At 37.2% G+C, this 15,921-nt stretch overlaps 1 protein-coding gene across 1 annotated transcript in view; it reads left to right on the top strand.

Moving 5' to 3' along the window:
* KIAA1598 (KIAA1598 ortholog) overlaps positions 1 to 15,921 on the top strand; it is a 107,325-nt gene that overhangs the window by 73,049 nt on the left and 18,355 nt on the right. The window contains exons 13-15 of the mRNA XM_008580957.1: positions 4,630 to 4,739; positions 8,982 to 9,035; positions 13,244 to 13,364. Coding sequence (XP_008579179.1) covers positions 4,630 to 4,739; positions 8,982 to 9,035; positions 13,244 to 13,364 — 285 coding nt within the window. The remainder of the gene's footprint in view (positions 1 to 4,629; positions 4,740 to 8,981; positions 9,036 to 13,243; positions 13,365 to 15,921) is intronic.

Here is a 15,921-nt window from a genome sequence, read left to right as displayed (position 1 = left end):
TCTGCGAATTGGCTTTCTGTGCCTGTCTCCTGCAGCCCTTTGGAATCTATTCTTCTGCACATTAATGGGGCTGAAAGGCAAATTCTGCTTTGCGCAAGGCATTGCAGGATTCTGAAGCAGTCCTGCCTTTGGTGATTTACAGGGTAGTCTTGTTCCTGGGTTACTGACTATTAGCTTTTCTTGATACTGTAATTTAAATTTTGTTTCAATCCTTTTTTGGGACAATTGGTGTATCTTATATGGTTAAAAAGACAGAATAAAATGATTTTCCTTCTAAGTAGATTACATCATCAGTTTGTCAACCTCAACGATACTCTTAATTTAAAAAAAGTATCCTAAAACTTTTTAAGACCCAGTGTTAGGAGCCATACAGTTTTCCTTTCAAAAATGTTTTACTTACAATTCATGAAATGTGACAATAATTTTTGCCACATTCTTGGGCTATTGGATTGTTATTGGAGCTACTCTAAAAATCATACAGCCTTAAATGATACGTTGCATAACCATACATGTCTGGAGCAGCACCCTCTCTCCGTCTGGAAAGGTAATCATTTATAGTGCCTTGTTAATAGTTCACACTAAAAAAATAGTTATTGAATGAATAAATCAGCAAAGATTAAATGCATGATGAATGAACATAGAGCATCAAACACTGGGATCGTCTATGACTTTGGAATTTGCATTTATATCCTAGGGACTGGTCTCCTTTTACTGTTTTCTTCCTTATGTCAGCATTTTATGATGGCTATTAACATATACAGTAGTTGGTAAGGTTTTCAGAGTTTGAGTAGGAAAACATATTCCTAGGTTATGGCTCTTAAAAAGATTGATTATAAGGAAGGTCTGTGGAATATTTTAGACATTATTATTTAGATATTTAGATGTAGTTTAAGATCCAAATATAAGAAATCATTGCAAACTTTGAAGTTAGTAACTCTAATTTTGATAAAAACATATTTATTGGGCCAGTTCTGAGATTTAAAAGTTATGCCTGCTGTTTATCATTTGTTTGTTCATATTTTCTTCTTACTTCTCTGTGCCTCAGTTTGTAGATTAAATGCATGATGAATGAACATAGAGCATCAAACACTGGGATCGTCTATGACTTTGGAGTTTGCATTTATATCCTAGGGACTGGTCTCCTTTTACTGTTTTCTTCCTTATGTCAGCATTTTATGATGGTCTCCTTTTACTGTTTTCTTCCTTATGTCAGCATTTTATGATGGCTATTAACATATACAGTAGTTGGTAAGGTTTTCAGAGTTTGAGTAGGAAAACATATTCCTAGGTTATGGCTCTTAAAAAGATTGATTATAAGGAAGGTCTGTGGAATATTTTAGATATTATTATTTAGATATTTAGATGTAGTTTAAGATCCAAATATAAGAAATCATTGCAAACTTTGAAGTTAGTAACTCTAATTTTGACAAAAACATATTTATTGGGCCAGTTCTGAGATTTAAAAGTTATGCCTGCTGTTTATCATTTGCTTGTTCATATTTTCTTCTTACTTCTCTGTGCCCCAGTTTGCTAATCTGTAGAACAGGGATAACAGTAGTTCCTATTTCATAGGGTTGTTGAGAATGAATGAGTCTCTCAATATGAACAGTGTTTAGAATAGTACCAGCACATAGAAAATACTCAAAATGTTAGTTAAAAAAGTAGAAAAAGTACCAGCCACCCATTTGGGAGGGACAAAGGGAGTTCTCATTCACAGGTTCTTGTGATTATTATAGTTAAGGAAATTTCCTTAACTTTATGATCTTAAGTACAATTTAAACTTATTCAACCATAATGTATTCTTTTAGAAATTTTGTTCATGATGGTGGCATAAAATTTTTTTAAAGTCCTTTTAAAAAAAGTTAATGAAAGAGAAGTGGAATTTAGAAATTCATTTTAGTTTCTTCTAGGTAATAACAGAAGTTTTTATTGAGTAACGAGGTGATGTTTTCGTCTTTGGGTCTTTGGGGGGGGGGTTTGTGTGTGTGTAACTAACTTATTTTTCAAGTGGGTCTTAAAATTTAAGCCCCAATTAATTACATGTAGCTTTCTGATCCAAGACTGACCTTGAAGCACTAACTCAAAGAACATTTGATTTTATTTTCCTGTGGCAGTTCAATAACATTAGACCTGTTGTCTTCATTTGTCCCTTTTCTTTAGTCTTCAGTATCCTGCATATTTCTATTGTCCCCCTGATTACATGCTTTTGTGAGACAATTACCAACTGCATGATTGCAGAAAGAATTACAAAACATACCATGAGCTCTCGGTAGGTGATTCTTAGAGATTTATTAGAACTGCTTAATAGTTTAGAAGTTCGTATAGATTGCTTTTTGCTAGTTCAAAAACAGGGTCGGCTAGAGAGAAAGCTTGTGTAGCTAACCCAGCGTTGCCCTTGTATTGCACCTGAGTAGGGAATCTGATAAGAGTGATTTCTTTTCCTTAAGACCAATTAAGCTTATACATTTGAAAAAGACTGAGAAATTAAAGCCTGGTTTATAATCTGTATACAATACAGATAGTGGCACTTCTCTGAATTATCACTATGATTCTGGCAAACAAATATAAGAGACTACTTTAAATTCCTGCTATGTTAGATGCTGTAGCAGATTTGAATGGTGTTGACCATAATTCTCCATCTGTCTGCCTTAATTAGTTTTTGTGTGGTGCATTTAATTGGGTTTCAGTCATTCTTTACAGAGTGCTAATCTGTTTGTAGGCGGTATTCCTATTGCCATGCAGCTCTTCCTAGTCTCACTCAAAATGTCAGCATCTCTGAAAAATCAAATGTTTATTGAAGGTATTTTCTAAATTTACAGGAGTAAATCCCAAACCTGTACCAGATGCTTGAATGGCAGATCTCGATTTTTCTCTCCCCTGATTTTGAATAGGGTCAGCAGAAGTACTGTGGAGTGCACAATAGATATTCAGATATTGAATAAGTGAGTGAATGAAAGAATGAATGAATTTCTATCCATAGTAATTTACTTGTCTGTTCCTTCATTGATGTTTGTGAGTCATCAGAAAAAGCTGCCTAAGAAAATGCTACTTAAGGGCATACAATCAACCCACAGTTTTATCATCTTTCACTTACTGGTGAATGAGTTCTAACTTTGGTGACCATGTTTTTCCATGCTGCCTGGCAAAAGACACTTTTGGACTGCTGAATGTGAAAAATGTTGTTTGGATTTTGAGAAATTTTAATTCCCAGCATTTCGTTGGCTTCTGAGGATGACAGAACTCTATTTGAATTCAGGACATATAAGAAAATTTAGGTTATAACAGTGAATGTAGCAGTGATCCCATCATTGTGGTGCTGTAGAGGTGAGGATAATGAAAATTTCTGGACTCTCTTAGTTGCTCCCCCAGGCACTTATATAAGAGGAATGGCTACCCAGGGTTAGAGTGAAGTCTGGCCATGTAGGAGAAAAAGAAGCCATGATTTAGGCCTCCTTAGTGCAAAGCCTAACACTAGCGCTAATTATCTTGGGGATATAGTTGTGATTGCCTCCATTTAGAAGCCAGCTTTTGGGGTTTAGTCATTTCCACTCAAATGGTAAAAATATTGATAACCACTTAAAGCCAAAAGTCAGTTGGTAGGTGCTTGTTGATTGCCTACCATATGCCAGGCAATGTGGAGTCTATTAAACAAGCTAATTGGAAGGTCCTTATGAGATATTTAAATTTAAATATATTAGCTAGAGTGAGTTAGATGGAGGTTAAACACAAGATCAAGAACAGTGTTAGTGGTGATAAATGTTCCAAAATGATTCTGTGCTTTTGGTCAAGCTATTCTGCAAGAGTAACAGGTTCCAACGATTCTGATCAACAGGTTTAAGTTCGCCTCAGTTGCATTCATCTAACTGATACACATCTCAACAAGTTTGGTGGGTTTTTTTTTTCTTTTTTTTAACAACAAAATAATGCAAAGGTTAGACAATAGAGAGTTTAAATTTTTATCAAATTTAATTACTTAATTACAATTATTGCTAGGTGCATGTTTTCATTTAACACTGACAATTTTAAAAGACATGAAAAAAGTTTGCTTAAATATTTCCTTTCCATGTGATTCCTAAACAAAAGATGGCAATTTAAAAATAGATTTTACCAATTTGCTGCTAGTGTTTTGACTATGGATTTCTTCCAACAAGGAAAACATCTCTTTGATTTTTTTTTCAAATGGGCTTTTGGTAGTTATTCTTTCTGTGGGCTGATTTCTTTGACATAGATGTACCATAAGTTATAAAAACATCTTTGAGGAAAAGATAAATGATTATTTGAGAGTAGATACAAAGTTGGGTTTTTATAGACCCAGAGAGATTCAAATCTATTATTATGTTGGCATAGGCACAAAATCTAGTTTGTTTAACATAGATGGGACAATATTGACTTCCATTCTACAAATTTGACCTTAATTTTTATAACATATTTTTATGAAAAGATCTTTTATTTTCTTTTTAAAATGTTGCTACCTGATAGATGTTAACCTTAGTAAATTATTGGTGTTCTGAGACTATCTGAAAAATGACTCTGGTTAATTATATAGTGCAGTCTTTCTAAGTGAACAAAAATAGGAAGTAGCTGTTTTCTTGTGGCATAAGATGATTTATGTATGTGTTCTTTGAACAGCTGAAGAAGTCACAGATCTAAAGAGGCAAGCAGTCGAAGAGATGATGGATAGAATTAAAAAGGGAGTTCATCTTAGACCAGTTAATCAGACAGCCAGACCGAAGGCAAAGGTATGGAGTAACTTAAATGCTTCCCACTTTCCCTTGATATTTCCTTTTTTAAATATAAAAGTTTGAAATTTGATGAAAGTTATATCAAAGTAGCTTTGTAATAAGTGCTTTGTAAGCAGAGTAAAATTTGACTGTCAAATCTTAGGATAAGGCTAACGTGTCGTAAAACCTTTTGCTTCCATATAAGCATGTTTTGGGAGGACTCTGACCCATCATGAACCTAAATCAGTATAGAAGGTAACCTGTGTTGTTGCAGGGTGCTGTCATTTCTCTGAGAGACAACTCTTTGACAGAATTCATTGATACGAACTGTTATATCAGACAAATAACAGTTGTTACACCCTTTGTTTTCTTTGGTTTCTGATTCTTTTGTGATTCTGTTGAGTACCTACTATGTGCCAGATACCGTTATAGGCATTGAGGATAAAGCAGTAAACAAAACAGACAACAAGGGCTGGCCCGTGGCTCACTTGGGAGAGTGTGGTGCTTTTAACACCAAGGCCATGGGTTAGGATCCCTGTATAGGGATGGCTGGTTAGCTCACTTGGGAGAGCGTGGTGCTGACACCACCAAGTCAAGGGTTAAGATACCCTTACCAGTTACCTAAAAAAAAAAAAAAAAACCAGACAAAAATCCTTGTCTTCCTGAGGCTTCTATTTTAGTGGAGGGAGTCACATAATAATGGCAGAACAGAACTAAAACTATCTTTGGAAAATAACGAGGTGTATATGATTGCTTTTCATTAATTTCATGTACATATTCCAGGTCACTTCAAGGAGAATATTTTGTGTGTGTGTGTGTGTGTGTATATATTTATGTAGACATCATCAACTGTCTGCTAAACTAAACTACAGTGAGCACTCTGGTATTAGAGGCACTTTGAGTCTAGTTCATTATTTCTTCCCTCCCTTTGTGTGTCTATGACATTTAAATAAGCCCAATAATAGTTTTTTACTTTTTTTTTGAAAAATGCTTTTTCTTTCTGTATTAGTCAGGGTTCTCCAGAGAGACAGAATCGATAGGATATGTTATACATATATGAGAGGGATTTATTAGGGGATTACTCACATGATTGTGAGGAAAAGTCCCACGACAGGCTGTCTGTAAACTGGATGCTGGTAGTATGGCTCAGTCCAAGTCCAAAGGCCTCAAAACCAGGGAAGCTGATGGTGTCCTTGGTGTAAATGCTAGAACCCAAAAGCTGACGAGTCTTGAGCTCTGATGTCCACAGACAGGAGAAAAGAGAGTATCCTAGCTCCAGTGGGTAGAGAGAGAGCTTTACCTTTTTCCTCTGTCTTTTGTTCTCTCTGGATCCCCAGCAGATTGGATGGTTCCCACCCACATTGAGGGTGGGTCTTTCCCACCCAGTCCACTCAGGCTGTCATAATAATTTCTGCTGGAAACACCCTCATGGACACACTTAAAAAGATACATTTCCAGGTTTCTCAGCATTCCCTCATGTAACCAAGTTGACACCTAAAACTAACCCTCACTTTCCTCACTCTAATTAGGTATGAACAGAATGGTTCTCTTCACCTTCTTTCTTTTTCACCAATCTTTGTGGTTTGGTTCTTTTTTCCTCCCGAGGATGCCCCTCTTCACCTTCTTGGATGTCCCCCAGTATCGTGACTGTTCAGTGTAAATTCCAGTGGGCTTTTAAAGTCGTCACTTTTTTGCAGGCAGGCAAGATAGCCAGGCAAGGCAGAGTGGCCCTGGTGTGGGCTGTACCTAGAAAGGGGGTTGGAGAGAGGGAAAGAGTACTCAACTCCAAGAGTAGATTTACATCTAGTGAAACAAGTGGCGCCTGGCCATGTAAAGTATTTCAGTCTTGTGCCAATGTTCTTTTTTTTTTTTTTAAAGATGACCTGTAAGGGATCTTAACTCTTGGCTTGGTGTTGTCAGCACCACGCTCAGCCAGTGAGCGAACCGGTCATCCCTATGGAGGATCCAAACCCATGGCCTTGGTGTTATCAGCACCACACTCTCCCGAGTGAGCCACGGGCCGGCCCTTGTGCCAATGTTCTGAAAGCAGTTTTCTGAGTAAAGGACAGGACATAAAACTGGAAGAGAAGCTGAGTATAGCATGATCTGGCACAGCCATTTCAGTGCTGGTGTCTGGTAAGTGAGTGAAAGTGAGTGAAGAACAGTGCTGGTAGAGTGGGGGCCCTGGTGGTACCACCCAGCTTCACTGTGCCCTTTTCTTTTAAAAATGGAGATAGCACCTGCCCTATGTGACTTACAGGGTTGTTGTCAGGATCAAATGGAATGAAGTGTGAAAACACTTGAAAATTTGTGGTCTGATTGCTACCTTTGAAAAGAATACATTTTTATGACTTCCGTGTCACAACTATTAAGGGAAGAATAAGCAAAGTCAAACTATTGCTAGAGAAAAATGCAGTGTCTAAAGAAACAAAATTAGTTTAGAGAGAAAAACGTTGAAAACTTCTTAAATCCTAAGCAATCAATGTTCCGAATGTATTTTCATCTTCAGAATATCACTTTGTGCTTTTTCTTTCTTCCTGTGACTTAACAGTTATACATTACTTAATGTCAATTCAAAATCTGGAAAACAACTGAACAAGGATGAGTGGACGACTGGGTTTTTTACTGGTAATCATCAAACTGTGTAGATGTAGTGCTGAATGACCTGGTCAATAACCTTTAAAACAAGTGGTCGCTGCATGCTTGAGTACAGACTTCTTCCCTCAGAATCATGAGTGTTTTCCTGAAACATCATGTTATGAGAGTATGCGGTCCAGGCTTCAAAAAACTTACACAAGCCCAAGGCAGCTTGAGTGGCATGGCGGCACTTTTGAGTATGCCTTTAGGTAGGGCATTTGTTCAAAAGTCACAGCTTGTCACCTGCTGAGTTTACCTGCAGAAGTCAAGCCTGCCTTGAGAACAGTAATTTAACTGCACATATCCTAAATTCCCTGATGATGTTGGTGGTGCCAGCATGATTGAAATTAGTGTATTAAAGCTTATGACTGGCAATGTGGGCATGATGTATATTTCACAGAAAATCTGAGCTCTGAAAGTTGAATGCCTCAGTAAGATTTGTACATGAGCAGCAAACCTCTCTCTCTCTCTCTTCTCCTTCTCTTTCTCTGTCTCCATTTTTAAAAATTGAAATAGGATCTTTTACTGTCTTTTGAGAGGAAAGGATTATAGATCACCTCCCACTTCTTGATGAGAGAGAATATAGCCTTACCTCTTTTCCAGGAATGAGAGGCTAGAGGGGTTCCTTTCACTATATCTTGCAAGTTTTCTCTTCTTCTCTATCCTCTGTGAAAGGAAGAGGTACAGGGGAGATTGGAGGTCTTTCCTGAGCTTCTTTTTCATAAGGGTTTCATGCTAAGTTTTTTCCCCATTAAATTACTTGAGGAGAGACTCCCAGCTAGCTCAGTCGGTAGAGCTCGAGACTCTTAAATTTGTTGAGGGATCTGCAGAGACTGTTAGGTATTACAGGGCAAGCAAATATTACCCAGAATTTCATTCAGATTATTTTGTTCATGGTGTGGCCAGAAGAGAACTAGGCTTGTAATCAAGACACTTAACTCAAATGCTACCTTCCTCAAGCCTTACTTTCCTCGTAAGATGAAGTGATTGCACTATACCCCCTCTGAGGTTCTTTAGTGCTCTGGCAGCCAGTGATGCTAACATTCTCCTATAAGCCAGATTCTTTGCTGGTCCCTGCTCTCCTAACTCAGTTGTAAAATTTATAAAAAAAAAAAAAAAAAAAAGACATGCCAGTCCTCTGTAAGCTGGCCTTTGCCTGGAATTAATGGAGCTGAGAGAGGTTTTCTGTCCTGTAGCTTGCTTTCTGCTCTGCACTGCCTCCTCCTAGTCCTCGCTTTCTGGCAGAAGTCCAGCAATGCTAGTGTAGAAGAGTTTGTTGTAAAAAGTTTTGAATAATTTGGAATCAAGTCTTTGAAGTCTGGTGTTTAGCAAATCTATTCTACCTATGATGATAACCAGGAGGTAACAAGATGATATTTAGAAGATGGTGGCTTGAGTCCTTTTGCTTTGAATGTAACTTCTGATTTTCTATTTAACTGCCGTTTGGGAGAACTAACATGGCTAATATTTTTCCTAACCTTAAGACATAGACCTACTCAAAAATATGTGTAGTCATACATATCACCAGTACAAGCTACGAACACTTTGCCATGTAAAACTCTTTGTTTAGTATTTTAAACCTGAATTACTCAGTAATTTTTTTTTTTCTTTTTAAAATTGTAGCCAGAATCTTCAAAAGGCTCTGAAAGTGCAGTGAATGAACTAAAAGGAATACTGGTAAGAATAGATCGTGGTTTATTGTTTAGTTAATGGCGAAATGAAAAGAGAATATTTTTAAAATCTGGTTTTTGTGAATGATTGTTTTTGGTATGTTTTATTTCCATTTACAATTAGCCTCATTTCTTTTGACAGTTTACTTGATTGTATTTATGGATTCCTCTGTTACAGGTGTTAATAATATATCAAATAACACTTTGCTGTTTCTATTCTAAAAGAGTGGTTACACTTTCACTAAAGTCATTGTTGCCTGTTCTTGCCTTCCAATCCTTGCATTACAGCTTGAAGATCAAGTGTCTGGCCATATGTAAGGACCAGTACATGTTTGTGAATATCAGAAATGTAATAGATGGATAGTGCTTTATGTGGGTAGTGCTTTACGTGGATAGTGCTTTACTTTGAGGCACGAAAGTGGAATTCTTGAGACCTAAGTGTAAATCTGAGCTCCTGCTCAAATATGTTGGTATCAGGGTCACAGTCTGCTTTTTCTCACAGTTGAAACAACTATTTGATGATAAATTAGAGAATAAAATGAGTCTCTTTATGTTACTAATTTCGTTTTATCTTTTTTTTTTTTTTTTTTTTTTTTTAAAAATTTTTTTTTTTTAGTGGAACTTATGACCCTCTCCCCTACTCTTCTTTGCCAAATGGTGACTCTTCTCTACCCCCATGGAAGTTTTTTTGAGGAATGATGGACCATTTGTAACTTCCTGCCTCCCGGGGCCAAGAAACCATATACATTCTTGGAGGAGAGTGGGAAAGCAAGCCCCTGGCTCAACCTGCCAAACAGATGGGTCTTTATTGGTGCTTCTTGTTGAAGTTTCAGACTATTAAGATTATCTAAGTTGGTATCCAGTAAAGCACAGGATTCCAACCTCACAGTCATGGCATGTGAGACACAAATATGAAAGAACATGAAAAGCCTGCTATTGTGTACTGAGGTGGAAAGTGAGCACCTGCACCAAGACACATCAAGAAACTAAGAAACACCATGTTTGGTTCTGTTGTAGAGCAGAAACCAGGAAGAGGCTCTGTGTGGGGTATTTTTGTTGAAATGGAATGTGACCCAAATTGTAAGACTTAAGAGATTTGGCCTACTTTTGAGAGTGCTGAGAGTTAGTAGGAAACAAATCTCTGATTTGGGGAAGTTGGAAAACCCCACTCTATTTTTTGAGTCGAACAATTTTCAAGCCAATTTCAAAAGTCTGTGTTGATGGAGCTCATTTTTCTAAACCTACTTCTACTTAATTTTTTTTTTTTTCCTTTTTGTCTTTTTTTGTGTCCGGCAATGGATCGCAACCCTCAGTGTTGCGCCCGGACCGGGACCGGCAACGGGATCGCAACCCTCGGTGTTGCTCCCACACCTCGCTCAGCCAGTGAGCGGGAACCGGTCTGTATGTGGGATCCGAACCCTCGGCAGGAGCGCCACCGCGCTTCCCAAGTGGCGCACTGTAGCAGTACGCCACCGGGCCGGCTACTTCTACTTAATTTTTAAAGCTATACATTTTGTAGATAATGTATATATAGTTCATTTCTCATAGTCACACAAAGGTTTTGTGGTTTAGGAAATAAAACCTCTTGAATCACCCCGTCATTTAAAAGCCACTCTAAGTGGCAATGGTAATTTCTGAAGAATAAATCAATGCAAATCTAAAAGTCTAGTTTTAAGTGAGTTCAGTTGACTCTAAATCAAAGAAACAAAAGCGGGTTTCAAAAAATTCTCTTACAGATCGTTTTCAAACATCTTCAGTTTTTCAGAAGTTACCAGAAATTGTTAAATAGTTAATTTTGCCACCTGACAATAGTATTATGAACATTTAATGGGTGTGGGGACTAAGATTGTTAAATAATCACAGCAGTTTGAAGTAGGAAAAGAATACTGGTTTGAGTTTTAAAAGATCTAAATTCTAGATCCAACTCTATCACTCACCTATTCTGGTACCTGGCCCAAACCTTGAGACTCACTGAGTTTGAATTTTCTCATCTGTAAAGGAAAGGAATTATACGTGCTACATGGTTTCTAAGTTAATTTCTGATTCTCAAATTCTGTGACTGTCATATAAATAAATAGGATAATTTTGGTACTTTATCATAGCTGAGCTCTTCATCATTTCAGTTGAGAGTGATATAGAAACCTTTCTTTCCTCCATAATTGCCTCTGTATTTAAAGTTTACTCATATATTAGCGGAATCAGCCACATCAGTTAGTAAATGGATAAAAAAGTTTGGGATTTAAGGGTTAGAATTTGGAAAACGAATTCCTTCAGTATCAGGTATGACAAGAGAGTAGCTTACTACAGTCAGGAATTTTAGGAATTAATGCTGTTATTCAAATGAAAACCTAGGGAATATTGTGAAAGATAAATTCATCAAAGATATCCTTGGAAGGTATGTATGTAGTGTATATGTATACTCACATACACACACACACACACACACACTTTCTTTGAATTAACTCCAGGAATAGTTACTCTGGTACATTTTTTTAATTTATCGAAAGTGGCTGTAGTTCTATTTTCTTTACCTTGTCAGTGTCAGTCATACGTTACTGTATGACTGTTTGAGTAGATACAGGTTCTGCAATGTTAAATAAATAAGCCAAATCATCTCATTTTTTAATTGTAAAATAAACTATTAATAGTGTTACACGTGATATGATTTTTCTTTTATTATGTTTTATGAATTGTGCAATAAATGACAAGCAGTTTTCCAGGGGGGGAAGTATCCTATGCCAGATTAAAATATGAACCTTATCTAAGTATTTTGCACATCAGTTGGTTAGACAGTTGAAGCAAAATAATGTAATCTCCTGATCTTGTTAGTCAGTTTCTCCATCACAACAGGCTGCTTTTCTCTAACTTTAAGCAGTTGGGGAAAAAAACACTTTATAAGCTAAACAACATGATAACCTATATCATGTGAGATTTGTAACCATCTGATTTTACAAGCGGCTTTTCTTGTTCTATAGGCTAAAGAAGACAAAAGGGTTGCCATTTTTAGCCAATAGAATTCTAGAATTCTTAGAATCCTTCAGGAAGATGGCAGTGGGGAGGCAGCAGGATTAAAGCAAGCCGTTAGTGAGTTCAACCATTACAAAGGCTGGCATGGTTATTAGTCTTGGTGGACAAAAGCTGTCTCCTGACTGTGGTATTATGTCTGGCAAGTTATTCCAGACTTGAGGTTCTTTTTTCCTCTGATCAAGAGATTATGGTTCTCCAAGCTTTTTTCTCCCAGAAACCTATGGCACAGTTGAGGAGGACCATTTCAAAGAAATAGTGGGCATTTCTTATGAAAGTCTCTGTAATGTTGAAGTGCTGAATCCTTACATATAATTGAGAGAAAGTACATCACCCAGTGTTCTGTACAAACACTTTACTACTAATGCAGATGGAAAACCACAGCTCTCCCTCCATAACATACTTCCTAGAGGAGCCAGGGAAGGAATCACTGCAGGGGTCTCTCTCTGTCTTCTTGAAAGCCAGTATCAGTTTCAGTAGGAGTACAGCTTTATGGCATCTCTTGTTCCTTCAGTGTCTTCTGGGCCCTGAATAATGCATTCACTATCTCCTCTGTTAGGAAGGTGTAATTAAGTTGCCCAACCCTTGCTTGCCTCCCTGTATGATTATAACTTTCCTCTTCCACACTGAAGTCAAGGTGTGCTCAGTACAGCCCTTCTTTGGGCAGGCCACTGGAGAGCACCATGTGCCTCCTTTGGCAGCTAGGGCAACATTGTCATCAAGTGTGCAACCAGGGTCACCCTCTCTGAAGAATCAGCCACACATTTTTCTGTGCAACAGGATTTGGGTTTAGTAGCTCATAGCTGCCGTATCAAGAAATCCTTCTAAGGTGAGTTTAATATATCCATTCTCTTCTCCACCCGATCAACGCACATCAGAATCTTAATCATCGATATGTAAGTACCTTCCCACTGCTGAATTTCATATAGTTAGCTCATCAAGAAGTGTTCTTGTACTGTTCTTCTAATATGAAAGCTAGCATCTACATCATCGATAGCGTCTTCTTAAATGATCCAGCACTCTGTATTGTTGAAAAGATATGCACATTAAAAAATATATGTTTGGCAAATTTTGTTTTATTTTATAATTTCATTCAAGTTCTGGTAATGTTTTGGTGGTTTGATTTTTATATTCTTTTGTATATTGTATTAAGACATTAACCATTTTGTTTTTGTTTTGTTTTCACTTTAGGGGACACTTAACAAATCCACTAGTTCAAGAAGCTTAAAATCCCTTGACTCTGAAAACAGTGAAACTGAGTTAGAAAGGATTTTGCGTCGCAGAAAGGTGACAGCAGAAGCAGATAGCAGTAGTAAGCTGGTTTGCATTCTCCATAGTCCTATTCTTCATCTCTGAAACATCTTCTTTTAAGTCCCTTCTTAACATGAAATGATCTTTTTAAAGTTGTTAAGATGTTTACTTTTAATGTGAGTGAGAAGTACTGGATGGGGAAAGGTATTTATGGATAATTCATAAGAACTCATTTATTTTTATTTATTGGTATGTTTATTTATTTATCAGTAGATAATCAGGCATTTATAGATCTGATTTTGTTTAATGAAAGATGCCCTTGTGTAAATTCAGGATGGGTTTTGTCAACAATTTAGCCCTGAGTGCAGGCCCTGGAACCAGACCACCTGAGTATGAACCCTAGCTCTGTCATTTACTAGCTGCTCGCCCTTAGGCAAATTACTCAACCTCTCTTGTGCTTCAGTTGCTTCATCTATAAAATGAGGGTAATAAAAGCACTGCTTCATTGGATTATTCTAAAGACTAAGTCCGTCAGTATATGAAAAGTGCCTAGCACTGTGCCTGGTGCAAAGCAAGCACACAATAATGAGTAGTTTACAGTAATTATACATCAGTTACAAATGCAAAGAAATCATCTTTACTCTTCATATCCATTTAGCTTATTTTCTCTGCCTTTGAACCAAGTGAATGAGAAATTTCAGCTGTGTCACCAACTATAAATGTACCATCAGAACAAGTTTTGAGTCACTCTTTGTATTTATGTCACGTCAGGCATGTATTAGGCCTCCAAATCTGTACCAGAACTAATTTTGTATGTCTTCAGTTGTTTTTATCAGTTTGGTCATGGCAATTAGCAGAAACCTTTATGAGGTTTTCCCCTCTTGGCCAGGTAGGAGGCTGGCTTTGAAAAAAAACTACCGTGAAGTAAAATTAATCAGCAACCATAGCTAATGGGTTGAGTCTCTTAGACTTAGCTCAGTCAGCTCCTAACAGGCCATCGTAACAGTTTAAATTTGCAACTGTCGAGTCATGTTGACCAAATTTAAGTTGGTAGAATATTAAAGATGGGTTTTTTATAATTAAGCTCTAGTTCTCACATAGAGATTTACTCAGTTGAGTAAATTGGTTTCTTGAACCAATACCAGCCACACTTTTATTATAAAAAGGTGAAACCTTTGTTTCTTTCTTTTAAAAAATTCAGCCATTCATTTTTTAGTTTGGCCGGAAATTCTACTATTAAAAACCTACAAGGATTCTCTATGCCCCCCTGCCCTTCCTCAAAATAGCTACGTCTCAGGAAAATTGAGAGAGTGCCAAGAGATAGTTTTTTCTTAGGATTGCTTAACAAGCATTTACGCATCCTCCATGTGTATGCCCCCCTGCCCTTCCTCAAAATAGCTACGTCTCAGGAAAATTGAGGGAGTGCCAAGAGATAGTTTTTTCTTAGGATTGCTTAACAAGCATTTACGCATCCTCCATGTGAATCATTGCTCATTTAGTGACATCAGTGCTTGAGTCATCCTTTACATTCTCAAAGTACTCAGGTAGGCATTGCTGTTTTTTAGGACTTTGTAGATGCCATTTTAGTGTTCTGTCATTTACATTTTGTGTTTTGCCATTGACCTTTTTGTTCCTCTACAAACATTCTTACTTCTCTCATGAGTGTGGTCAAATATGCTCGACGCTCACTATTTCAGAGTTAGTTTTCAATGGAAGAAATGAGGAAATTTCTTTTTATGTCAGTATGGAAATTTGAATATTTCAAAGAGTAAAGGAAGGAACATATAGGCATGATGAGAATCTTTCATTTTATGTGTATTTTTCCACGAACATACCAACATTCAATGCATTATTTGAGGGAAGTGAGAATAAAAGATATATATTCAATAGAACCATTAATAAATGAGAAATATGAACTGTCATTGACAAGGTGGAGAGGAAACACATACTGAAGGAATGGCTTATAATTGAGCAGAGATTTTCTTTGAACTTCCTCATAGTCAAGTAAAAGAAAAAAAAAAAGGAAACAAACTTACAAACTCTCATCACCTAAAAAAGAAATCATGCCTTTTTTTAGTTGGTACAGATGTTTTGCTAGCGTCAACCTGGAAGAGGCATTTACCATGTGAATCTTTTTATAGAGGTCATGGAGTGGCAAAGTAAAAATTCCAGGGGGAGGAAACAAACTTACAAATTCTCATCACCTAAAAAAGAAATCATGCCTTTTTTTAGTTGGTACAGATGTTTTGCTAGCGTCAACCTGGAAGAGACATTTACCATGTGAATCTTTTTATAGAGGTCATGGAGTGGCAAAGTAAAAATTCCAGGGGGGAAAGTAAGAAGAAGCTAAAGCAGCACAGCTGCATGGCAGGAGTCAAATCACAGAGATGAGGAGCTGGGTAGACACAAAGGCTTATGGGAAAGTAAATGTGAGGTCACAAGTGGAGAAAAGGAGCATCATAAGAGAGACAGCCTGAGATTTGCAGAAGTTGGATCCCAGGTTAGTGAGTGTCTCCCCCAGGGGCCAGGTATGTACCCTTTTCCTTAAAATTTTTCTCATGGAACTAACTGATGTTCCCTGTTTATCTACCTTTGTGGTCTACCAAGCTGACATGTCA

This window comes from Galeopterus variegatus, unplaced genomic scaffold (assembly GCF_000696425.1).
Source record: "Galeopterus variegatus unplaced genomic scaffold, G_variegatus-3.0.2 Scaffold2224, whole genome shotgun sequence".
NCBI lineage: Eukaryota > Metazoa > Chordata > Mammalia > Dermoptera > Cynocephalidae > Galeopterus > Galeopterus variegatus.
This window is presented reverse-complemented; position numbering and strand designations above follow the sequence as displayed.